The 25,605-nt window shown below is 44.0% G+C and overlaps 1 protein-coding gene across 3 annotated transcripts in view; it reads left to right on the plus strand.

Moving 5' to 3' along the window:
- Positions 1–6,210: 6,210 nt before the first annotated feature.
- The window catches only part of amot (angiomotin), a 34,420-nt gene continuing 15,025 nt past the window's right edge, over positions 6,211–25,605 (plus strand). Inside the window, exons 1-5 of one of the 3 annotated variants that reach the window (XM_072662568.1) lie at positions 19,934–20,074; positions 21,243–21,316; positions 21,509–21,569; positions 22,520–23,534; positions 24,976–25,507. In XM_072662568.1, coding sequence (XP_072518669.1) covers positions 21,509–21,569; positions 22,520–23,534; positions 24,976–25,507 — 1,608 coding nt within the window. In that variant the 5' untranslated portion in view covers positions 19,934–20,074; positions 21,243–21,316. Of the gene's footprint in view, positions 6,528–19,933; positions 20,075–21,242; positions 21,317–21,508; positions 21,570–22,519; positions 23,535–24,975; positions 25,508–25,605 lie in introns of those variants that run through there. The other 2 variants (XM_072662567.1, XM_072662566.1) reach the window with 2 other exon arrangements.

The raw sequence follows: 25,605 nt of genomic DNA on the forward strand, positions 1-25,605 counted from the left end.
GGCAGACAATGCAAGTGCATATCAATCAATCAAATTAAATGCATTTATATAGCAGCTTTCAGTGTCATAATAATAATAAATATTTCATATAAAAATAAAATGTGAATATTTAAGATGATAAAAATTAAGTAATAAACTAAATAAATAATAAAATAAAATAGTAGACAAAATAAAACATAAAATATCAGATACACTCAGATATTAATTCAGTTTCATATATCTATATCATCCACAGAAGGTGGATTCTTCTTCTGCTTCTGACTGAAAATATAGACATGTTTAGGTCAACTCAAACTTTATGATTTACTGAATATTTACTGGTGAGTAGACCCATTTGAGAGACCAGGGAATGTCGACAATGCCAGCAGTGACCTGGCCAAGCTCTGGGTGTGCTGTGTTTTTTTTTCTGAAATAAATAAATAGATCTTTTTGCTTTAAATGAGAAATGTTCTGATTGGAGAAAGAAACAACCTGCATTCTAGCATAAAAACCTTATCCCATCTGTGAAACACGGTGGTGGTAGTATCATGGCTTGGGCCTGTTTTGCTGCGTCTGGGTCAGGACAGCATGCCATCAATGATGGAACTATAAATTCTGAATTATACCAGCAAAGACTTTGGGAGTCTACATTTGTTTGATCTGGTTCTCCTTATTTACATTTAGGACTAGTAATAATTTTTAAAGTCAAATTTATGCAGACCAGGGTTCACAAACTTCCAAGCGCCATTGTATTTAGCCACTGCAACCTGACTTTAATATTTACTTCACACTTATCTTTAATGTTGTTGATTCTCATGTTCATGACTAAAATGCTAAACATTTCGCTGTTTAAACAGTTTAGAGCATCCATCACAAAAACGGCTTCAGTACAAATGCTAACTAATTTAGCCAGTTAGCCAAGCTAATACATGTGAATATTCACCTGATAGGGTTAGCTTTTAGCCCAGCACCAGGCTAACACCTGCTTACTACACCAGCTCTCTCCTGGCAGTTGCGTGAATATGTACAGTTGGGCTTAGCCTTTTTGACCAAGCTTCCAAAATTCTCCCGGAGTAGCCATTGTGTTTAGCCACGAAGGTCTTCTAGTGCCAGTCGGCTGGGTGCAGCCTAGGTAAATTTTGGAGAGTGTAAATAAGTCAAAACTGTTTGGTAACAGTAGTTTTGGGGTTTGGCCAAAAAAACAGGGAACTGGCCTGTTTTATTAATATGGATTTTTTTTGCGTTTGTAAGAGGACACTCTTACAAGTGCCAGCTTGTGCGAAACAGTGTGAAAACATAGAACGTCAAGCATTAAACCTTTAGATAACTCTCTCTAACTATTAATCAAAATTCACAGCCTCTAGTATAGAGCACTTCTATTTTGGGGATTGACAAACGTTGTTGACGAAAGCTATTGCAGCGGTGGACTACATGTCCAGTAATGCAACGAGCGCAGCCTAATAGGCCCCGCCCTCACCTGCTGAGGTGAGCTGCTGTGATAACAGGTTGCCGCTGAACAGCTGGGAGAGGGGAAAAGAAGGCGGGTTTACAGAAAAGATAAACAAAGAAAGGTAAGAAGGGTGAGCACAAATAAAGAATGGCAATCTATCTGTCTAATGCAGGTAGTCCTGCATCTTATAACGCTCTGAACGCCAAGCTAGTTGGGTCCTCCACTGCTGCCCTTTCATCGAGAGAACAACTGGGCGCGTGACACAAAGGGCTCGTGCTGTTGTGTTGAAAAGGCGCCGGGAGACAGAGTGAGTGAGTGAGTGAGAGAGAGAGAGAGAGAGGGACAGAGGGAAAGGGACAGAGGGACAGGGACAGGGACAGAAAGAGATGGGGGTTGCTTTAAACAGTGGTAGGCAGTTTAGGGAGTTTGGGAAGACTAACTTGGCGACGTTTTCAGGCTCCGGCTCTTTGCTAAGGTTCAGCACAACTCTGCCCACCCAGCTGTTGAACGTAAGTAGCCTTAGCTGGGCGCTGTGTCGACTCAGCGGTTGCCTTTGGCTGTTCAGTCGAGTCTTACAGGAGATGATTCGTCCCGTGCATGTAGTGGTATGACTGTGTATTACTTGGGATAAGTCTGTCTGTGATATGAGCCTTGAATGAAATATGACTGTAAGCATGACGAATTAAATAAGGCACTGCTTTTGTGTTGCAGGAAGGATATGAGGAGTGAGAGGCGCGAATGAAGCCATGGTTTCAATCGAGGACTGGAAACCAGATGAGGTCTCGACGTGGATGAGGAACATTGGCTTTCCTCATCACGCTCAGAGCTTTTTAGGTAAGTATATCTGTGGACAGCTGTGTTATCTGGGCAGAACAAGCTGGAAAAGTGACCGAACACGAGGAAAACTAACAAAATAACAGTTTCACCTGTAAACGCAAGGGGGCGCTCGAGTATTGTGCATAATGTGGCCACTAACAGTATGAGTAATTCATATGTGACTGAAAAACTCCTGTTCTTTCTTCACAGAAAATGGAGTGTCGGGACTGGAGCTTTTGGAAATCACTGATACACTCTTAGGTGACTTTTGTATTTTCTTTAACTCGATCGGTTCTCTAGCTCGTACGTCTATCCACAGAGGAGTTAATCCATCCTGAGAAGAGTTGTTTCAGAGCTCTGAGCTCTTGAGCTCTTTGATGATTACCCACAGGGTGTGTGTGTGTGTGTGTGTGTGGTTGTGGTTGTGTCATAGAGCAGTATACACAATACTCATCCTGGCCACTGTCTTTTCTTTGGGGAATGGTACTTAGGTAGATGCCTCAACCTGCCATGCTTGAGTCCACATAGTGTGTGTGTGCGTGCACCAGAGGCCTTTCAAGTATGTTTGGGAAAGAGATTTGGACGTTAAATGTCACACCCAGATTCACTTTAAAAGCTTTCTAAGTATACGTTTTGTTGGTCAGTCAGTGCAGTGCTTTTTATTCCCTTATTTAAATGTGATTTTTGGGGGGGGGGGGGTTAATGCCTGAACTGAAGACTAAACCTTTCACATTCAACCAGTGATTTTCCTGAGCACACACACTATTGATTTAATGCCAGTATCATATTTTTCAGAAAGGCAGTCATGTGCTGTTTTGGTGTAAGACTGTGGACGTCAGCACTTTAGAGATAAATGCCCATTGAGCACAGATCCTATCATAATTTACTGTTTTGGGCAGGTCATGGGCTTTCAGTTTAACAGCTTGATTCACTCACATTGGTCTGATTTAATGGGCACAACAGATCTTCACTGACTCATCAGTGTCAGCCATATAATTCAGACCAGGTTTCAGGTGTGTTTAGGAAACTGACACATGAGGAATAATCCATTGGCAGTTTAGCTGTTGAGGCCCCTGCTGACTCAGCCTGTGAATAAACCCTTGTAGTGTTAAGGTATTAACAATGCCAGCATTGTTTTTTTGTAAGTATATATATATATATATATATATATATATATATATATATATATATATATATATATATGAAGTAGGTCTGTGTAAATTATCTACAGCAGAAGAGATGCTCAGCATACATAGTCCAAGACAGCAGAGATGCATTCATGTGCATATTTCACATCTAATAATTTCAGCATGTGAATAAACACTTTAGGTAATATTAAAGCACCACTATGGAAAATTAGCATTTCTTGCTTCTGGGCTCCCCCTAGAGTCGGGATATGTAATTCACGCGTTGAGCCATCACTAAAAGGCATGTTTTTATAAACGAGCTGAGAAATACAGAAGTAAAAGTGAACGAAGCATGTTATAATATAATAATATAACATAATATTGGGATGGGATTTTACACAAATATAACTCGGGTTATTTATCATTACACAGCTCTCACAAGTGTTGTCTGCTTCACCTACATTAACATCAGTCAGCAGAGTGCTGAGCCTGTAGTAGCCGCTGTTCTTCATGTTACAAGTCAGTGGAGCATTAGCATGATTTTGAAGCTGTTATTTTAAGGTAAAATGCTACATAGTGTTTCTTTGATGATAGTATTAACCCTTTTTCTTGGCTTAATTCCTAGAAATACCATCCAGGAGTTGCGGTATATACTGTACATGTAATATACATGTTAGGAAGCAAGTGAACAGTCAGTTCTTGAAGTTGAGCTGTCGAAAGCAGGATAATGGGCAAGCAAGAGAATCTCAGTGAATTTGAAAAAGGCCAGATGGTGAAGTCTGTTACAAGAATATTTTTACCATAGTAATTGTTTTATTTTCTAGAAGAATATTTATATATATATAAAGAGATGATGTGATGTCCTTGATGAAGTGACAGTGTCTTTTAAGAGTACTTTAAACCAGATGACTTTTTTATGTTGTTATGTTTACAGTAATTACAGTTCCAATAATAAATACCCAAAAAAAAAGGGGGAAAAGGCCCGAAACATTTGGGCACCCTGCATGGTCGGTACTTATGCTGCATTCACATGCTAGTCGGAGGATCCTACTTCCCCTTTGTGAAGTCAGATTCATGTTGAAGTGCTTTGTTGTCGCGGCGACATAAAAAATACCGGCTAATGTTACAATAATAAGTCGCACCGTGCTTACTGGGTAGTCTTTTCTGTGGCTAGACCGATGAACAGCATTGTTCTATATATCTTGCCATTTAATCCACCCGTTCATAACTCCCCCCTAGCACTAGCAATGCTTCCGACGTTAGGATTATATGGACGTAACACGTCGCCTCTGATGCACGCAAATTTAGCCACCACATTTTTCCGAACTGATGCCGATGCGGCATTGCCAGGCAGCCGACGCGCTCTGAGGAAAGCGTCGAGTCCCCAGCTCCACCGCACCAGCTAACAGAGGCCCGTCTCAGCCAACATCGCTTAAGAGTGTTGAGGGCCGAGCGCCATCTACCAACCCGGAGAGAGCACTGCCAGTTGTGCTCTCTTAGCCTCCGGCCTCTGCTCTAGCCTTTTCATGAAATTCTGCACGTTCTCCATGTTTCTCCAGCCATACCTTTACTCAATGTTTAAAAGTTCTCTTTTAACATCAGTGTACAGGTCTTGTTTCCAGAGCGCATGAGGCTGTTTAGATTGTTCCTTTGAATACTTCAGCTGCCCTAGAATTTAATGGTGGGGATGCAGGAGAGATTTTTTCCATGAAGGCCATATTTGTGCAGGTGTCTCTGCACAGTAGAACAGTGCACCACCACTCCAGGGTCTGCCTAGTCTACCTGAAGGTCTTTTGCAGTCAATGTGGGCTTTCATTAGCCTTCAAGCTCACAATCTTACTAAAGGTTCTCTCAGAAACTTTTCTTGATGTTTCAGACCTCAAATTGACCTCCGCCTCTTATTTTACCTGCCAGTTCTTCATTACACAAACTGAGGATGCGCCTTTGGGGCATTCTGCTTTCGGGTCATCAATGACTTATTCTAGGCAGCTGCGTAGAGGAGCTCATGTCTGCTGGTTGATACAACATTTGAGGAATCAGACTATTTATAAACCATGAAAAGTTTGCATCGCCAGTCATGTCTTGGTAAGGATTGCGGGCAAGCCATAGACCTAACAAGCTTATTCATATCTGAGACCTTTATAAAAGCATGCTGCTTCCTTCCCTTTTTCCCTTTTTCACAATATAGCAAAGAACGGTTCATAACTTTAAGCCTTTTCAGTTAAAAAGCCTTTTCAGAGATCAGCTAATCTTCCACTAACTTTGACATTTTGACCAGGGGTGCCCAAACTTCCAGGCGTCGTAAATGCAAACCCTATAAATATTAATACAGCATTCGGGCCATATCTGCTGCCCAATAAAATGATATTAATATAAATATGTTCATAATTTTAATGAAATCACATTGTTTAGGACTGTAAGTTGGACAGATTTTCCAGAATGCTGCTGTTATTTTATTAATTTGGCTTTGCCACAGTTTATGAAACAGCTCAGACAATGCATATTTTCCTAGAATCAGCAGTGAATAGCTGGATGAGGAATGCTGCGGCTTTGGTCACTCAGTGCACAGCAGGTTTAGCACTGGGTGAAAGTGTAGACACCCAGTGGCTCTTTATGTGTGTGTGTGTGTGTGAGGGGAGTAGAGCAATGCGAGCGCCCTGCTTCAAACACACAAAAGCCTTTTGTCGTTTTTGCTATGTAATGCTTGAGCGACGTCGCCAAGAGCCAAACAGAGCAGTGGCTCTCTCTCTCTCACACACACACACACACACACACACTCACTCACACACACTGGAGGAGGAGAGGGAGCGAGGGAAAGAGAGAGAGGAGGGCTTTTTTTCTCCCAGCCCCCTAAACATCCCCGGCCTCTAAGAAAGGGGCTGGGCCTTCTACTAGAACTAGATGCCCGGGCTGATCTTCATGCATTCCCCTCATAGCGCTCTGCACCGCGGAAACACGGCGCTTTCCAGCGAGCTGAACATGAAAGGTTGTCAGAAAAGACCCAGAAAGAGCGCCCAGCTTACCGACGGACTCGCCCGAGCTTATATCCTAACTTTTTTCGCTGGGCTTAACGAGTAGGGGATCGGCTCGACTAGAGTTTTAATGAAGTCTGGGGAAGCTGCCGGGAGCCTGCAGAGGAGCTGGACTGTATGAAGGTAAATGAGAGCTGAGAGCTTGTGCACACCAGGACTTTTGGGAGGACTTTGGTAGAAAGATTGATGCTAATGAAAACGGTAGCCTTTTGCTAGAGTCAGGATTTCTACAGAAACATGATGGGTGAGAGATGTAGTTAAAGAAAACTTTGATGAGCTGACTTTTCTCTTTCTGTTTACTGTTGAGCATCTAAATAGTGGCAGAATACCAGCACGTTTACCCTAATGGATGGATGGATGGGTGACTGGCTATTAGTGTAAGCTTAGGCTTGTCTCCTTTACTGGCCCATTCTTTACAAGGCAGCTGTGGGCCACTGTAGCCCACTACTAGTCCGGTCAGCACCACCACACACAACTTTAGGCTGAACCTGGCAGCTGCCATGTACCTAAAGCTACCCTCAAGACTTCAGACTGCTGCTGTTTCTCAAAGGCCTCTTCTCCTGACCCTGATTCTTTGCAGTGCTTGATTTGGAGACAGGCTTGGACACCGGCTTGGAGATTGGGCTTGTTCATCTTGCATCCAGGCCTTTGAGTTTGACCGCACAAGCAGTTAAATGGGCATATCTTCAGTAGACCTTCTAATGAAGGGATAGGTGTTCAATAATTAACAGGGCCTCAGAGGGAGTGAGTGGAGCTACTGCTGACGGATGTCACCATGCTCTTCTGAGGAATGCTGGGGGGTGGGGGGGTGTGTGTGTGTGACTGACACGCACCGTTACATAGGGCAGGAATGCAGTCATGTGTTATTGGAAATCAAAGCAAGAGATTAAGTTATGAGGAATGCTCGGCAGGCCCGGGTGCTTCTCTTTATTAGGTGAAAGTAATGGGTCCTCTTAACCGCTCCAAACAGCCGTCGCTTTTATGGTGGGTTTATTGAGTAGATTCCCTATCAGTTTAGTTCCTCATTTTAACTGTAAGTGGGCTTTGTTGACTCTGTTCTGCTAGAGGGTACGAAACTTTCTTACTAAGGCAAGGTGCCTAAAAGGGTTCTTCGGATTGAACCAATTAGAGGGACCACTTTTGGTTCTTAGGAGAACACTTCAGAGAGTGGTGCAGCGTAGTTAACCTATTTCAACTGTGATGTAAGGCTTTAATGTCAAATAATTATGGGTCTAACTTGACCTATATATATATAAATATATATATATATTTATTGTCTATATGTCAGATTATGGGTGGGTGTTTTTTCGTGATGCACGCAGACAAAATGGTCCAGTCGATTATTTTAAGCCCTGCTATGAGCGTTTTCTCACCCTTTGCTGCACTAAATCCAGTTCATCACAATTGACTCCTACAAAAACCTACAGATGGTCAGTGTTCTTTAACTGCTGATATACTCAGAAAAGTATATTAGTATATTGTTAATAACGATAACAGCATGTATCCTGATACTGAAATATCATCATACTGCCCGCCTCTGTTCCAACTGAGAGGAGTCTTTTAAAGGGCCTGCCCATTGAAAGCTTCTTTAGGGAACTAACAGTGCTTCTTTCCTGCCATTGATGCAAAGAACCCCTTTTTGGCACCTTTGCTTTCAAGAGTGTGGTTGCCATGGACATCGGTCAAAGTACTGCTCAAGGCACAATCAGGAGGAACCCACAGCTTTATAATCGGGACGCGGTGCAGCCGGGCTGTCTTTTCCTTCTTCCTGTCGTCGGAACAGTGCATCGAGTGAGCTGGGGCTTTGTTTAGTTGTAGAGGTAGTGAATGTCCGCCAGAAAAGTGCCTAGCGGCATTGACTCACAGTGCAGGAATGTCAGCTCTCCCTCTCTCTCTCTCTCTTTCTCTTTCTCCTGCTCTCTCTTTTCCTCTCTCCCCCATCTTTCTTTCCATCTCTCCTCTTCCTTTGCCCCCCTTCTCTCTCTCTCTTTCTCTCCCTCTCTCTTGCGCGAGGCCAAAGTTCTGCCTGCTGACTCAGCCTAGAAATCACCCGATTGCCGCTTCTTTTTTTTTTCTTTTTTTTTTTCCACTGAGCTTTTGCAACACCAAAAGCCTGTACTCCCGCTATTGAAGTTTTACAATGAGGCTGTGTTTTAGAGAGAAGTGGTGTAACCCAGAGTCAAAGCCGTCTGAAAGTATCCCAGTGACTGAATGAGGATCTTTCTTGCTAAACCTGTGTACACACATAGCCACATGCTTCCAAAATATGCGTTACTCAGGTCTGCTCCAGTAAGAGCCAAAGAATCTGGGGATTAGTTCTTCTGAGACTTTTTCCTGCACGCTGGCTTTGACCTTAACGTCGCTGACATCGGAATCACCTCAGCTCTGTACAAAGGTCTTTGTTGCAGTCTTCCGACACAAGGCATTGTCTTCTGGAAAGGAAAGGAGCTGTATAAGGATGGAGCGTGCCCTATCGGCATTCTTGCCCAGGAGCTCTAGTAACCCAACGCCTCCTGAAAGAGCCATGTGGCTCAGCGCACGCCTGCTCAACCCCAGGCTGTGCAGACAGACACATCTGCGGTGGAATGTGTCACCGTGTTTCAGACACAATCACACAGGCGAGGTTCAGCATTTTTCACGTAGACCCATGAAAGCATTAATCACGTCTCTGCCAGGATGTGTCACTGCAGGGTGGATTCCAGGACACAGACTAGGTCTAGCTGTGAAGCTACCTAGCTTTTCTTTCTTTCTTTTTTTTCCTCTGGGAATGAATGGTAGAGTTTGTGAGTTTGTGAGTGTGTGTGTGTGTGTGTGTGTGTGTGTGTGTGTGTGTGTGTGTGTGTAAGGTAAACCAGTCCTTCAACACATTGATTTAAGTGAAGATGGGACAGTTCAGTACCCAATTGGACAAACATACAGATCTTCAGTTTATTGTATCCATTTCCAACAGGTGTGTGACTTATTTTCAGCCTGTAGTAGCAGCGCGGTTTCACTAAAAAGCTCCTGTGCTTCACTTTTCTTAGTTTTTTTTTCAGTTGTTGTGTGAAAGGTTTCGGACATAGTTGATCATGTACTTACATGATCATTTTCCAACCTCTCTTTACCCATTATAAGAAAGCAGGCTGTTGTTTTATTAATCTGCCCTTAGCAGTAACATACTGTATTTAATCACTGTATTAATCCTGGCCACACACCCCCCCCCCCCCCCCCACCCAGTGACTGTAGAAAACATTCCCTTCCATTCTATAGAAAGCCAAAACCGTTCGCCATGTTGTCAGATTTGCAACCAGAGTCTGCTCAGTAGCCAGACTCGCCTCCTCATTTGCTAGACTCGCCTCTTTCTCCCAGACCAAGCATGTCTCAGACCGTCTTCATCGAGCTTACAGCGCATAAAGAGAAATGTTAAGTTCTGTTGGAATTAGACCCTGGAGGCTGAAAGATAGTTCAGAGGAGGAAATTGAGATGGAAAATTGGCTGTTTTGTCATTGAAACATATGAGGATGGGCGGAGCTACACATCTTACCGCCAGTAGAGGCGCTAGACTTGTGGTTGCTTCATATTTGACAGACATTGCGCTGTCCATGTTTTCCACAGTCATTGAACACTCATAACTTCTGCCTGAATAAGTGGGTTGACTCGCTGTTCACTGAATATGCCGATTTATGGGTTCATCTTGGGGTTCATGACATCACGAAATTAGTTAGGGCTGCAAAATGAACAGATTATTCGTGTGAATTAATCACCACATTATGGATTCATCATCTAAAATGTTAAATAAAATACGTACGCTATATATATATATTTACTTGTGTACATTAGGAAAATATCATGGTTAGTTTGAGTTCATCACAGACCCAAACGTAAACTATATGGAAGTTTTTTTAACTAGCATACCTTCGCCACTGTCAGAGTGAGCCAGCCAAAGGCAGTTTCAGTTTCCCCTTTTCCTTGTTTGTGGTTTCGGGTGGTGCTAGGAGTGGGGGTGTGCAATTGTGGAGCAAAGTGCATCAACAGGGCCTCACTGTAAACACTTGGGGTTCTGCTGCATTTTTCACTGAGACTGTATTGCACATCTGTGTCATACACAAGTCACTTTGTTAATGATCATTTTAGTCATAAATTCTGCGTTAGTGGATTTTTTTTTTTTTTTCTGGCAAGGAACAAGAGGGAAGAGGGTCTGAGCTGAGGGGCCGAGAAAGAGAGAGAGAGAGAGAGAAACCTGGCGCACGGCTTCAGTGACAGAGATGAAGCAGCAATCTCATCTCTCCACCACATGCTTTCCATTAAGGCTTTGGATGGAGCGAGTGGGTGGGAGGAGGGGGGTTGGGGAGGGCGGGGGGCAGCGAGGGGGGAAAACGCCGTGTTTCCGAATACTTGGGCCTGGATCAGGGACTTGCGGGGGGAGAAAACCACATTATAGCGAGCTTGTTGGAGTTGGGGAATGAAGGGAGAAAAGAAATGGAGGGAGTTATTTGGTTACTCATACTGGATTTTTCTCTCCACCGTAATGGTGCGCAGATTTACAGACTTTATTATTCCACAGTTCTTTTCTAGAACGCCCTCTCTTATGTGCTCTGACCTTTTCTAAAAACTTCATGGTGACTGTTGTTGAGTCATTTTTTTTTTCTGAACGTATTTGCCAATGGATTTGTCTCAGGCGGGTATATCCATGGCATTAACCTCAACCCAAGAATGCCATGCAGATCATATTCAACGAATATGCAGATTCAGCCCTACGAGACCCCCCTCCCCCAAGCCTTGATAGTAAAAGCACAGCACTAGCTGTGCTAGTTATACCTACCTCAGATCGTGTCCTCTGCTCTTTCTCAGCAGAGACTTTCCATCAAGTCCCTTGCATGTTTAATGGAACACAATCCCCTGAAATCAATCACGGCCAACGCTGGAAGGCGGATTATGGTGGAGAAGACATAGAGCAATGAACATGGAAATAGAGAGCGAGAGAAAGAGAGCAGATGTGTCAAAGTTTCTTGGCCTACTTCTTTTCCAGTCTGGCAGTGTGAGAATCTCCCTGAGCCGAGCTGGCCGTAATGGACACCGAGGGATTCTGCGCTTTACACTTTCTCCACGCTCTCAGCGCCAGACCTTTCCAGATTGGAATGCTGCATTTCCTGCTTTGTTCCTGCCATGTGTTTCTCGGTTTCCCCGTCTCTCTACACTATCTATCCCCATCTCTTTCCTTCCCCAGCTCTCGCACTATTATTTTAAACTTTAATCAGAGTGACCCCCCCCCCACCTTCCCCCTTCTTCTCTTTCTTAACTCCAGTGTTAAAAGTATAAGTTTCTTGAGAAAGGTTTTTCAGTGTGGCAGAACCTCTTAAGGTGATTTGAGGAATCGTCAAGAAACCCTTTTTAGAGGAAAAAGGTTCCATGAAGGTTTCAAATTCAAATGTTATACTTTTTTACGGTGTACCTTCTCACTTACTTTAGCTTTTCCACATTTGGCATTAACTTTTCATTCCCTTAAGTTCTTTAGGGAACAAAATAAATGGTTCATCTGTGTTCTCCGTCTAAAGAACCCTTCTTGGCACCCTCATTTTCAAGAGTATACTGTCATTTGTTTTCTTCCTTATTATTACAGTTTCTCATGACTTCCACGTAATACTTCTCTCCTACTTACACTCTCTCCTCTGTGTAACATCTGTCATAACTCTCTAGGTCTCCTCCAATAACAGTGCTGTCAGTGTTGTTATGCCCTGCAAAAAGCATAAAAGTATTCTGAATGTGTAAGAGAGCTCTCTGGCGTTCATTAATCCTTTTGGAAGGCCCCACCGATGCTCCACTGTTATGTAAACAGTGCCTGTGAAAGGTGGGGGTGGCGTTTCTGCTATCAAAAAGTTTCTCTCCGCCTCAGCAGAGGCTCCATGAGGTCACACGCGTCTTCCATCCTTCTCTCCTGGTGTTCAGGCTGCTGCGTCAGGACTTCTGGAATGTGCCCCTACTGCTCCTTAACGTTAAGCATTTTTACCGTTGGTGCCTGAGGCAAGGTGCATTGTTTCACCTACTGTACGGGAAAAGAAGAAATAGGACAATGGAGTGGAAAACCCGAGTGTAGAGTGAGGTCAGCAGGACGAGAGGAATGAGTTTGTGAAAGCTCCCTCATTGAGTTACAGCAGAAGTGCAAATCCAGTGGAAACTTTTGGGACAATAGGCATCGGTTGTTTACTTTAGAAGATGGCTACGCCTCAGTTGGATGTGGGCTCTTCTCAAATCCTGGTCTTTTGGCAGGAATACAGCAAATACTTCGATACTTCAAAAGGCGTTTAAAGCGAATATAGGGTTGTGTCTACAAGGTAGAGTATATCTGATGGAAACACTAACAGGTGTGATGTAGATGCATAAGTAAAGGGTTTACACTGCGCACCGGGTTGTTTGGTTTCTGAGGAGTCTATGGTATCGTTGAACTAACAGTTATTAACTACAGAACTTGGTGCTGTGAGCAAAAACAAGCTATTTTTGGGTAGCTAAGGGTAGCTGCTTTTTGTTTATGGTTTTAATTTGTGAAAGACTGCTGCCACTAACCTTCCTTTGCTATGCAGTCATCACTGAAGGCCTGTCCAAACTTTGATGAGATCGGCAAGCACTTTTTGGAAAAAACGTTTTTTTTGGTAAGGGCCAGGATGCTAAAACAACGTGCATTTCTTTCAGAATCGAAAGTAACTGAAAATCCACTTCCAGTCATCAGTTACAGTCTGGTCTTTGGTCTTTTGTACGACATCGTTCACAATTTCCGATATTTCAGGCCAAAATCCCAGAATGTAGCTGGCACCAGTTTGTTTATCTGTGAAACTCGTGTTAGAGGTCAGTAGTGGTCAAATAGAGGTCAGTAGTGATGAGGAAATGCGACCTAGGGATTAGGGCCAGGCATTTTTTAAACAAATTGAGATTAATCTAAATGAATGTTTAAAGACGATCCAGTGCCGATCCTTAGTTTTGTTCTGGCAGAGTGCCCCCATGCACCTATTCTCTCTGCGCCATTAATAGACGTATTTCTCGCCTGTGGCGGTGAGGAGCTTTACTGAAGGTAACGTTGGCTAACGAAACCATTTAGAGTTTGTAATGTGGAACTGTTTTACGAAGGACCGTGAAAACGTGATGCAATATCCTGTGCTTTTACAGCATTTTTGCAGTGTTACTGTTCCCTGTGACTGTATTTTTGAAAAATACCCTAGATGTCCTGTTCATTAGTGAACAAAACAAAAAAGAGCTAGCAGCCAAAACAAGGCTGAATTTGGCTTTTTAATTTGATCTCTCCATTCCACCTTAAACAGTGCTGCTGTTACATTGTGTACGTTTCAACAGCAAAACGTAACAGCTGCGTCATTTAAGGTGGAACGGAAAGTTCAAATGAGAGGACAACTTCAACTTAGCTTAGAGTCTTGTTGTAAATGTAATGCAGCAACAACAAAACTGCAAAAAGAACAACATTATTATATTGTGACTTTCATGTTAACTTGTTGCTGGTATGTTAGCTTGTGGCTAAACATTTAGGCTGAGACACTAATGAGGTTTTTATCCCGAATATTGTACTTTTGAATCATGTTGAATGCAGTAGTATTCTATTAAAGGCTCGTTTTTGAGCCGCTCCTAAGTTTGCGAGGTCTGAATTTGGACTTGCAGCGTTCATGCGCATGTTTGATGTCCCACAGTGTGACTTACAATAAAAAAGACTAGGGTTGCAGTAGTCACACAGTTTACAGTGGGCTTTAGGATCCTTCCTTGCACAGAAAGGCATTGTTCGCATTCATTTCACTGACTCATACACTGATGAGCTGCCGCAATGCAAGACCACGTGAGTGCAGTGTATTATTGGGTATTTTTAGAAGTGGTTTCAGTGACCAAACAAACATGTGAAGAGCTTACAGTCATGCTGCTGAGTCCAGAGTCGTCATGATCACTCCCGCTGCTTCTCGCAAATGCAACGCATGCCGTTGTGTTGCGTTGCTGCTTTGCGTTGAGTCTTAAACTTCATCCAACTTCAGGGATGAAGGAACACTGAGAACCTGCAGTGTCTTGTAATGATTAGGTCAGGAAGGGACTGTACTGTCAGGTGATGTTACTCAGGGTCCGTTTGACTTAGCGCCAGCTCCAGAACTGCGCTGAGTCTGTGCCGGGCTGCATTCCTGCCGTATTACTAGAATAAACACCGTCTGCGTGGGGGCCCTGGGAAACTTGTGCATGAAGGGTAAATATTTACACAACTTCGAGCTCCATTCAGAACGTCCCGGACCGTCGCTAAATCCAGGTTACGGTTCGAGCAATTTGAGTATAATTTCTAGGTTTCGCCACTACAAATGAAAATAGCTGGGCAGTTTGATTGATGGCATGAAGACAATCACAAACCTGGCTCTGTGCTGCCTTTACACATCAGTAGATCTGTACTGTAAGGCAGGAGAATTAGCAATGTATGATCATTGTTGAGTAATTATCATCATTACCAATTTTTATCATCATTCAAATCAAACTGTGCTGAACTGCATGAACAGTTCTTGTTTGTTCTCGTTTATCGGTGCACTTTAGTCACGATCTAAGCTAAACAGAAGGACTCTTTACAGCCGAAAACTGTTTAAAACTCTTGTCATGGCTGATTTATTGCTTTTAAAGTCATGGGTTTTCCAGAGGAAGTAGCTCGCCCTCTGTTCTTTTTGCCTTTTGAACTTGTCTGGCAGAATGTGGCCCAGGCTTTTTTGGCACCCCTCCGGAGCTGCTGGCTCTGTGTCGCGCTCTCAGCCTGTGTGGCCCTCCTCCTTCTTCTTCTTCGCCCTTGCTCTCACTTCCTCTCTCTTCCATTCTTCCTCTTTCTGATAGGTTGAGCAGAGGCCAACGCTGGCCTACACCTGTGCCCAGCGCTCGTGTTGTTCTTGGCTCCCCTGGGCAGCTATTTGATCTGAGGGAGCTGGGGCGATTAGTGAGAAAATAGGGCTGGAGCAGCTACTGGGAGTTTGAAAAGCATGCCAGGTGCCTGCACCCCATATCTGAGAACTGCATCTCCATCACCTGCCGTCACATTAGTTCACTGTGCAGAGCAGGTGGAGGTTCTGTCCAAGGGGAAAATTTGACTTTACCAGCTTTTATCTGTTTCAAGCGATGTATTTGGTGCTGGGGTCAGAATGCTAATGGACCGAATTGACCTGAAGAGGTTACTGCTATCGCCAGCAACAACAGCCTGTAATTGTCTGTGAATTATTTATATAGCTCGGTAAAGTCTGTGCTGTAACATTTCAGTCAGAACAGAATTTCTGTTTGTTATTAATGGTAATTATTGTTTGATGAACAATTGTTGCTGTGTGTTGGTATATCCTGATCCAGTCTCAGAGTACCCTAATTCTGATCATCTGCCAACACCAACAGCAGTCTTTGTAGTTTCTTGGACTCTTCAAACCTTGTACTGACAATTAGCAGCCATGGCATCCTTTCATTCACTGTCTAAACTGTCTTAAAACTAATGTGATTATTGGCCAGAAGGCAGGGGAAGGCTAAAAAACATGACCAACATTGTCGGCTTGTGGTTTCTACAGTAAAATCCGCTCAAATGTGTAGGACTGCAATTTTAGTGTGTGAAATACCCCATTGTATCTAAACAGCTTTATCATCTGAAAACCTGTACCTCACTGTGAATGTCTGTTAATGGCGCCTGGAGGACGTCCAGAGCATGCTCTTGGAACACAGCAGCACAGGGGTAAAAACAAAGAAACCAAACTGAATTGGGTATTAAAATATGCCGGAATTAGTCCTGATCTCAACCCTTGGATCCAAGGGGTGTACGGGTACACAAAAGTCTGGTTTGGTACAATGGGATACAGCCCCAAAAAAACATAAGACTATGGTTTGTTCCGTCCAGTGTGGTATAGTCCTAGTACAGTGTAAACATGCATGGTAAATGCAATTCCAGGTGCGCACACACCCCCAAACAAACCCAGAGGACATCATCCTTGTCCAGTCCACCATTTTTCATGAGTTAAAATAAGATGTTAAAAGCCAAAATGCAAAATTGCAGTGAAATACCTGTTAATTTGCAGTCGTTTCCAATCCAATCCAAAGGTGAGTTCTCTCAATAGCATGCAGATCCAACGGATCACAGCATGGGTGGCACACAAGCTGGCAAAATGACCGTATTTACAGTAATGGTGTGTATCATGTATTCTCTATTTTCCTGCATGCACCAAACCGTGACCCTTGTACCGCAATGGTTTGGGTTCATACTGAATCCATATGATTTGTGTTTTTATTATTGTTTGATGTCAAAACAAGAAGTGCACATTCAAACCTCAAATCAGTACTAATCCTTTCCGACACTGACAATTGTTATTTATGACATTATTAATGAGAAATAATTAATTCATGATATAAAAAATAAACAATCCTTGTTTGTTTACATTTATCAGCGTACTGTAGAGTCTAATGTAATCTAGGCAGGATGGACTACTGGTGAGAAAAGGGTGAGAAAGTTATCACAATGTTCTCTCTTCTGTTTGGCCTAGATCAGTTTTTTTCTTTAGTAACTTAATCGGGTTGTGTTTGAGCTGCTTTTATTCATTGTGTGTCAACAAACTGGATTCGCAGACTTTGTGTAAACAGAAGAACATTCCTCACGTAGTGTGACCTTATTGGCTAAGCCTGGCTAATTACTTCGAACACACCTTGGTTATTCACTTTCGATAGTTCTCCTTTTGTTGATGAAATTCTCCGGCCCTGAATCGGTCACATCTCGGGATGTGTATCTCACACCCAGTACGTAGCAAGGAGTGATCATGGAGCCTTTTGGCAGCAGTGGTTACAGCAGCAGGTTGGTATGAGGGTGTGGAGAGGATCCTGGCTCCGCTCCAGGCTCACCTGTCCTCACAGCCACACCTGGAGGAATGTGGCAGGTAGCGCAGCAAACGGCAGTGCCATCAGTGTGTGAAAGGAAGAGCGGCTCGAACCAGAGGCGGCACGCTCGCTCACGACCGCTAAGTGGAGTTGGCAAGGATCTGAGGGAACCTTTGACCAGGGGAATATTGGCCGCTTGTGAGTGCTACCTCTGCTTGCTTTGAATGTGGGTTTGGATTTGTTCTGTGAAGAACCGGGTTTGTAATGGTAGAAGTGTAATCGTGAAGAGCCTTTAAGTCAATTGAAGGTTCTTTAGAGCTTAAAAAGGTTCAATATGTCTGTTACGAACATGGGTTCTTCATGGAAGTGCTCCCAAATCGCTAGGGAGGATTGCCGTTGGGTAATTGAACCCTGAGCCTAAAGGAATCGATCCGGAATGCAGAAACTAAAGAAATACAGCAGTTATTAACTTTTTGTAAACGTGCCCTAAGCTTGATGGCTTTGGCTTGTGTAAAATGATCAGTCAGTGGTTTAAGCCGCTCTGTAAATTGTCGCTCCACACAATCAAATTGTCGCTGATCCAGTTACCGTAACGGCGAGCGCAAACACGCTTTAAACCGGCGAAAAAAGAAAGAAAAACGCCGGGATAAATCTCTCTGTCCGTGGGCAGCAGATTGGTGGGGTTTCTGTCTAAACAGACGGGAGGCAGACGGGTAAACATTCTCCCATTTTTGTCGTCCTCAGTGCCGGGCCTGACACTCTCCATGCCTCGGCCTGTACTTAAACTGTCAGCGCAGTGTGTCACTGACATAACCGCGACGAGGCTACAGGGTCAGAGCCTTCAGGAGCGTGCGTATGGAGACCTATCTGTGGACTCCACGGAATGCCGGATTCCAAGAATTCACTGCGGGCTGCTCTGGCTGCAGAATAAACAGTTTATCTGAAACGGTTTATCTGAAACAGTCAAGGAACTTTGAGTTCGAGCGTCAGCCGCTGGGGGTGTGGGGAGACGAGCCATCTGGGTGTCATTTTTCATCAGTTTGAGGGGATGATTAGTTGCTTGAATCATTCTTGTGTGCCACATGTATTTGAGTCTGTGTGTTTGTTCCTTGCAAAATGATGCGACTCTAGGCCTGTTCTGCAGTGTCCAGACCTGCATAAGGGCTTATAAAGAGGTTCTTTAAAGATTGTTTTAGTAAAAGCAATGGTTGTGAATAGAACTATGGCAACTCAAGGAACCATTTGAATGGTTTCTGCCTGATTGAAGGCTTTCTGAACTTGGTACTGTAAAGAACCTTTCAAAAAAGTCAAAGGCATTATTACGAGTCCAGGAACTACTTTTCAGATGTTTACTACTTTAAGATGTTTATTTCATGTCATACAAAAACCTTGTATATCCAAAATTAATTATTTAAAACCTCTTAACTTTTAGTGGAAGGCAAAGCCATTTTAAATCTTTTTTTTTTTTAAAGATGGACAGCTGTGTGTCAGATTTTATGTCAAATAGTGAAAACTGACAAAAATGGAGATACAAGGTTTTTTTTTGTGTGTGTGTAATTACAAAGGGGACCTCTGTATATATCTGTGTGTGCAGTTAAACAAGCTGTTGTGGTGCTTGAGTAAGCAAGGGAGGGCCGCCTTGACCCTCTCCAGCTGATTGTGCGGTTAGGCCTCAAGGGCTGAAGGGTCCGTTTCTGTTGATGTTGAATGGCGACACAGAGTTGTGTACGTCCACCATGTCATCAGAGATTTAGTGTAGGAACTTGCTAATGGTGGAAGCAATCAGACAGCTCTGATTGTTCTCCACATGTGGTCCAAAGCCATTAAAAGAAAATAAGTTTATTCATTTAGAGTTCAGGCAGAGGCTGACTGTGGTTGTCCTTGAAATGTACTTGTATCTTCTGGAATAATTGGCTTTTATCAAGAGAAGCAATATTCAATATACTTGAATGCCTTGAATAATACTTTCAGTGAATTAATGATACTATACAGGGAATTCAAATCCAGATCCTGAAAAAGTGAAAAAGGCAGAAATGAAAGTAGTTTTTATTGCAACAGCAATAGTATGTTCCTTAATGTGTGAAGAATGCACAGCCCAAATACTTTCAAAAAGACTTTTGTTCTACTGATTCCTGCTAAAACGTCTATTCGATTTTACACGCCAGCTTGAGTAGAGCACTGTTCCCATAGTGACTGTATTATTTTTGCCTAGAGCAGTTCAAATCCCCTTGAGTAATCCCCCTTTTAAAACTATGCACATCCTCACATCCTGTGTTTGAATTTAGCCCTTTCTCCCACCGGCTTGCTTTTTGTCTCTCTCTCTCTCTCTCTCTCTCTCTCTTGCTCTCTCTCTCTTCATACCGACTGATCTGGAACCAGTCTTGCTTAGTCACGCTCCAGTCTTAACCCACGATGACTCGTAACTTCTCTTACTGGCCTGAGTTCAGATGTTGAGGGTGATGTCCCGCCGTGGCCCCGACCACACAGCTGCAGGGGTCTCTCATGACCGTGAAGGGGGGGAAAAAACAAGGGCATTCTCTTTTTGCGCTTCTGTCACAGCCAGGAAATGTACATACTCCTAGTCCCCTGTAGTCCACATTCCTGACCCCCCACCCGTTCCAATATTCTCGAAAAAGCCCCTCTAGTTGTCTGTGGTTCCCACCCCCATTGTTCTAGCTGGTGAGAGTGCCTTCCTGTTGTAGAGTGGCTGGGCGTTCGAGAGCTTGCGGACCGCCTGTGCATTTTGGAGCGCCTCGAAGAGCTTCTGGAGAGCGAGCCAGGCCAGTGCCAGCACCATGAGCAGCCACCAGTGAGCCAAGACTCCAACTTCAGCAGCTACACAGGTAGGTGACTTGGTCAGGGACGCTGGATTGGACGCACTTCGGGCTGGGAGGACTGGACAAGTAGTGGGACAGCAGTAAACGAGGTCCCAGCATATCCGTCTCCTATAAGTCTCCTAATTCAACTATTTTAAATGAGTGTTGTTTACCACATGCATATTCTAGGCGTTAAAGAATGTCCTAATGATACTAATAATCATTTCCTTTAAATTCTGTTTTGTCCTCTAGGATTTCACATTTATATTGAACAGGGTGTGAAGGTTGTTCTTATTAAATTAAATAGAGGTGGCTCAATACCATTGTTTTCCTTTAACGATACCAATACTGATACTGATACCTTGTGTATGGACTGACTACAGATACCAGTCATTTAAAAACTAGTAGAAATAACACTTATTGGAGATGTAATGGAATATATAAGGGGAAATAATAGTAATTCTTCTATGAGCTAGCCAGCAGTACAAAGAGCATATCATCGCTTTAACATGAAAAACTTTGTATCTCCAAAATGCCAGCTTTACCAGAAAAGGAAAAAAACTGCTCACCTTTTACTGGAAGTCTATATAAAAGGTTTATTCCAAGTCATTTTGGAGCTTTTCTATTGGTCCGTTCATCATGAACATTCGACACAATGCCAACAACAGCTGGCAGATTCAAAGGTTGTCAGAAATGGGGATGCAAGGTTTTTGCGATACGGCGACAACTAGTAATGGCTATTAATAATATTAATAGTAATGTATAGCCACCATAGAATAAACTGTAGTCGTGATCATACATCATTTAGTGAATTAAAAAGCTACATCATTAAATATGAATGTGAATAGGTTGGTTTGTCAGTAACTAATATATAATAACATATGAAGTCTGAAATTTTAACCAGTAACCACATTGTAATACACGTAACAAAGCAAACCTGGTTATGCCTTGTTATGCAAGTGTAACTAACGAACATGCTAACCTTTCTCTTGTATTACAGTGCAGTTACTGTGATTTTTGCCTTTTTATCAGAAACAGTTGGTACTTGTTTGTTGCTGTTTTTGTTGCTCATCACATTCTCACTCTCTTTACTATGACCATGTATCCATTGCAGATTGCCAACAATGTTTCCATCTGTTTTAACCTTTTAACCTTTTTCATTGTCATCATCTGTTGTCTGTTGCCATCTCTGTAGTTGGTTCTGAGGAGGGGGAGGCAGTGAGGGGGAGTGAAGAGTTGTGGGAAGAGCAACAGGAAGTGGAAGTTACAGTATGTTTTGTTTTGGTTTTGTTTTTTTGGAGGGTGGGCGGGTGGGCGGGTGGGGGCGGAGGCAAAGCATGCCATTGTGAAATGCATTTTTCTTCTTGTCTCCCTCCCTCTGTCTCCCTGTCTTCTTGGAAAACAGCAGTACACCGATGGCCCCCATTCCTGACTTGCTGTACATTTATTTATTTACCACAGATGTTTCGGAAAAAAGCCTCATCCTCCTTGAGAATGCGGAGAATATCAGAAAGCAATAGATGTAATAAGTTCCCCTTCTCTACTTTGTAGATGGTTCATTAACCGCTAGACTGCAAACTGCATGCAAGGCCAATAAACGAAACCATTCTATCTAGAGCAAGAAGTACACGTGTAATGGAAGACTAAGAACTTCTGGATGTCGCTTTGGATAAGAGCGTCTGCTAAATGGCTTAAATTAGTAATTTTTTATTCATTAACTATGATTTCCGGCTTTGTTCATATAGGAACGGGAGCTGTATATAAAAAATAAATAAATAAATAAAAAATCAATTGCTATGGCAACATGAAGTCAGATAGAATGGTTTCCTCCTAATGACTTTGTATGCTTTAACACTTCACTATAACTTGAATCGCAATATGCAATGTGTAAATATGTCTTGGATGTCCTGAGCTCACTAATTAAAGGTTAGGCCAGTTTAGAGCTTTGGTTTTGGACATAATAGTGATGATCAGCTACCTGCACTGCATGCTTTACAGAATAAAGAGTTATTTTGGTGGTTAAAGGGCCTGCTGGGTGGACCTCAGTGCCTTGACTCTGGGTGTAATCACGTTCATAATCAGGATCTAAACAGTCAAATCAGATTACAGTTACAGTTACAGTTACAATCACAGTTCATTTACAAAGCCGAAACTGCATGAATTAATTCTGGCCATGAAGAAGAGTGTCTTCTGTTAGCCTCTGAATGCATGTTAACTAAAACTGTGATCTCACCCAGCTGATCAATGCGTTAAGACTTTGGGGCAGTTGGGGTCTGAACTTATTGTTGGGGCAATATGTTCAGAGCACAGGATTAAGGCAAACCTTTTGATTTCATTCATTGCATTTCCATTTCCAATCATTGTTGGCCACACGTAACATGAACTGTCATTATGCTGCCATCCCGTTATTGAACCTTTTTATCGCCACCTGGTTCGTCCGTTGAATATTTTTGCTCTCAACGCCGTTTGCAGGGAGCACGGACCGGGGGCGAAGCTCCTCCTTCCATGAGGTGGGCGGCCCACGCGAGTCGGAGATGAGGGCGGCAGCGGCAGCCTCCGTTTCCGAAGAGACCTCAGCCAGCGGCGGCGGCGGTGGCGGAGGAGGTCACACCGTCCTGCAGCGCCTTCTGCAGGAACAGATGCGCTATGGCGAAAGCCGTAACTACCACGCCTTGCAGCAGCAGCAACAGCAGCAACAACAACAGCAGCAGCAGCAGCAAGGTCCTTTGAGCGGATACCCGGGTCCAGGTGGCCCAGGGGACGAGCACTCCATGGTCTCCCACATTGCACGGCAAGAGCCGCAGGGCCAGGAGCTGCAGGCGGACAGCGGCATGGAGAAGCAGCTCAACCCCCGCGCAGGAGGAGGAAGCGGCGGGACGTCCGGTGGAGGCTGCATCACCGGCCAAGGGCCAAACCCCGAGGATCTACCGTCCTACGAGGAGGCTAAGGTGCAGTCGCAGTATTTCCGTGGCCACCAGCCTCCACAGCCGCAGCAGCCACAGCTTGGCGCCGCCTTCTACGTGACCGGCGTTTCCAACCCCAAGGTGCGGCCCCCGGAGGGCCGGCCCGCGGTGCAGCGGATTAGTGCAGGCAAGGTGCACCAGGATGACGGGCTTAAGGACCTGAAGCAGGGCCACGTGCGCTCGCTCAGCGAAAGGCTCATGCAGCTCTCGTTGGCCACTAGTGGCGTTAAAGCCCATGCTCCAGTCACCAGCGCCCCTCTTTCCCCTCAGCTTCCCCCGCCTGGGCCCCCAGGAGACTACTATAAACCAGCAGGTCTCAGGGGCCCTCCACCAGACTATCCCTTCAAGGGCATTCCGTCACCACCCAAACAACAACAGCAGCACCAGCAACAGCAGCACCACCACCAGCCGCAGCACCAGGAGACGGCGCACTACTTCCCGGATCATCGTTCTTCAGGCCAGCAGGGCAGAGCCGAGGTGCCTCACGTCCGATACCAACCACCCCCCGAGTATGGATCCTTCCGGTGAGCGCAAGTGGTGAACTTTCTTATCCGAATTTTGTAAAGCTTCTCCTACCCTGCAACAGCAGATATGAAAGAACATGCTTTGCATAGGTTTTGGAGGTGGCAAGTGGATGCACCCATACAAACTGTTACACCAGCACAATTACAAATTTTATTTATGTGCAAATGTTTTGCAAATTTTATCATGATTTAGTAGCGAAACAAACCAGAGAAACACAAAGAGCTCAGTTGAAATACCTGGGTAAGAGCTGTAATTTGACTCTTTCATTCTTGGGCTAAATATGAAGCTCTGCTAAGTGAACGTTTAGACGAACTGCGTGAGATTAGAGAGTAACCCAGAGTGACATTTAAATTCGAAGTGCATTTTCATATCTTGGTGGGGTTCACGTTTCCAGCACTGAAACTCTTAAAAAGGGATTTCTTTAAAGCCATTCCACTTCCTGAATGATTTGTTGAGTCATGTTTCAGACCACTGTTTCCCAATCCTGTACGTCAGATCATGCATACGCCACCATATACTTTTCACATATGAGTCAGAAACAATATGACAATACAACATTAAAGTGAGCAGTTAGGGACCAGATGTAAATAGTGTATGTAAATATTAATTCATGTGTCCAGTTCCCAGATGTTTCATAGGGCTGAGAAGTTGGGAAAGGTTGAATTCCCCTTTGAATGGCCTTTCCCTGAAATGCTAGAACATGTTGTCAGGCGTTTTAGGAAGAGCCAGTTTTGCCTGTTTTCCTTCAATTCAATAACCGTAGAGCCAGTGTGTCACACTGCAGAAGAATGCGGTCCGAATTTTAGTAATCAACCACTACAAGTTACAGCACGACTGTTTTCCTATTATGTTCCATAGAAACAGGAATGTTGACAGTCTTTTTTTTATATGTTTATTTATTTTAATTTATTTAAACGAGACTGCCATGTGTGGCAGGAGTCGCAGGGTCCTGTATATGGGACCACACATCACTTCATAGTATTTCAAATCAAATGTAATGTAGTCAGTAAGACTACAGTGCGCAAAGCTGGCTTCTTTACTTTTGCACTGAGGCTATGAGCCTAATGTTCTTGACTTATCGTCAATTAGTTACATTGTATGAACTAAATGCCAAACTCATCAGTCTCAGAAACCACATAAACAGGCTGGTAAAGGTTTCTTAAGAACTCGACACGGTTTGTTTTTTTGGAAATACTAAATGGTGGGTATAAGTCTGTATTAGATTGTAGCTCTAGTGCAAAACTGAAGATGCAAACTGATTGAGTACATTCAGGGTAAGGGAAAAGAGATCTAATATGCTTTACTGTCTAACTGTGTGTCATGTAGATCATGTAGATATAATGGATAATAATGTAATTACACACATGTATTGCTTATCATATACCCCTAACATTAGCAGTAAAGAATAAGCCTATTTGTGTTTGGCTGTTCTGCCCTCAGCTCCAGTAAGGAAAGTTCAGTCCACTCTCAGAGGCCCGTCCATCACCACAGCCCCACCTCCTCTGTCACCTCAGTGGGCTCGCTGTCCCGCGCCCAGTCCTCCACCCTCAGCAGCCTCTTGGCCTCCTCCCATCCTCTGCCGCCCATGGTCCACCAAGGGGAGCCACTTTTCACCATGGGGCCGCGTAGCCCGCAAGGACCAGGTTCACACCAGGGAGATCCGTACGGGCCAGGTCACCTCCCACCCCACCAGCGTGGCCACGGCTTCCCACACGACCCCTACGGCTCCGCTCCCAGGGGCCTCCACATGCACCAGCATCAGTTTCACCCACAAGGGCCCCAGCAGCAGCAGCAGCAACAACAGCAGCAGCAGGGCCCTGGACAGCACTACCCTCACCCACACTCCATCCAGGGCGACCCCTATGCCTTGCTGGCCCGTGCCCAGCAGATGGTGGATATGCTTACAGAGGAAAACCGGCACCTCAAGCAGGAGATGGAGGTGTGCGGAGAGAAGGTGTCCAAACTGCAGAAGGTAGGAAACGTTGGAGTGTAGGGTGTCCAGTGTGTGTTTTGGCTGCCTAGTAACAGAACAGCTGTCGTGTTATCCTTGATGACGTCACATGCTCACGT

Source organism: Salminus brasiliensis, chromosome 18, assembly GCF_030463535.1.
Source record: "Salminus brasiliensis chromosome 18, fSalBra1.hap2, whole genome shotgun sequence".
Lineage (NCBI taxonomy): Eukaryota > Metazoa > Chordata > Actinopteri > Characiformes > Bryconidae > Salminus > Salminus brasiliensis.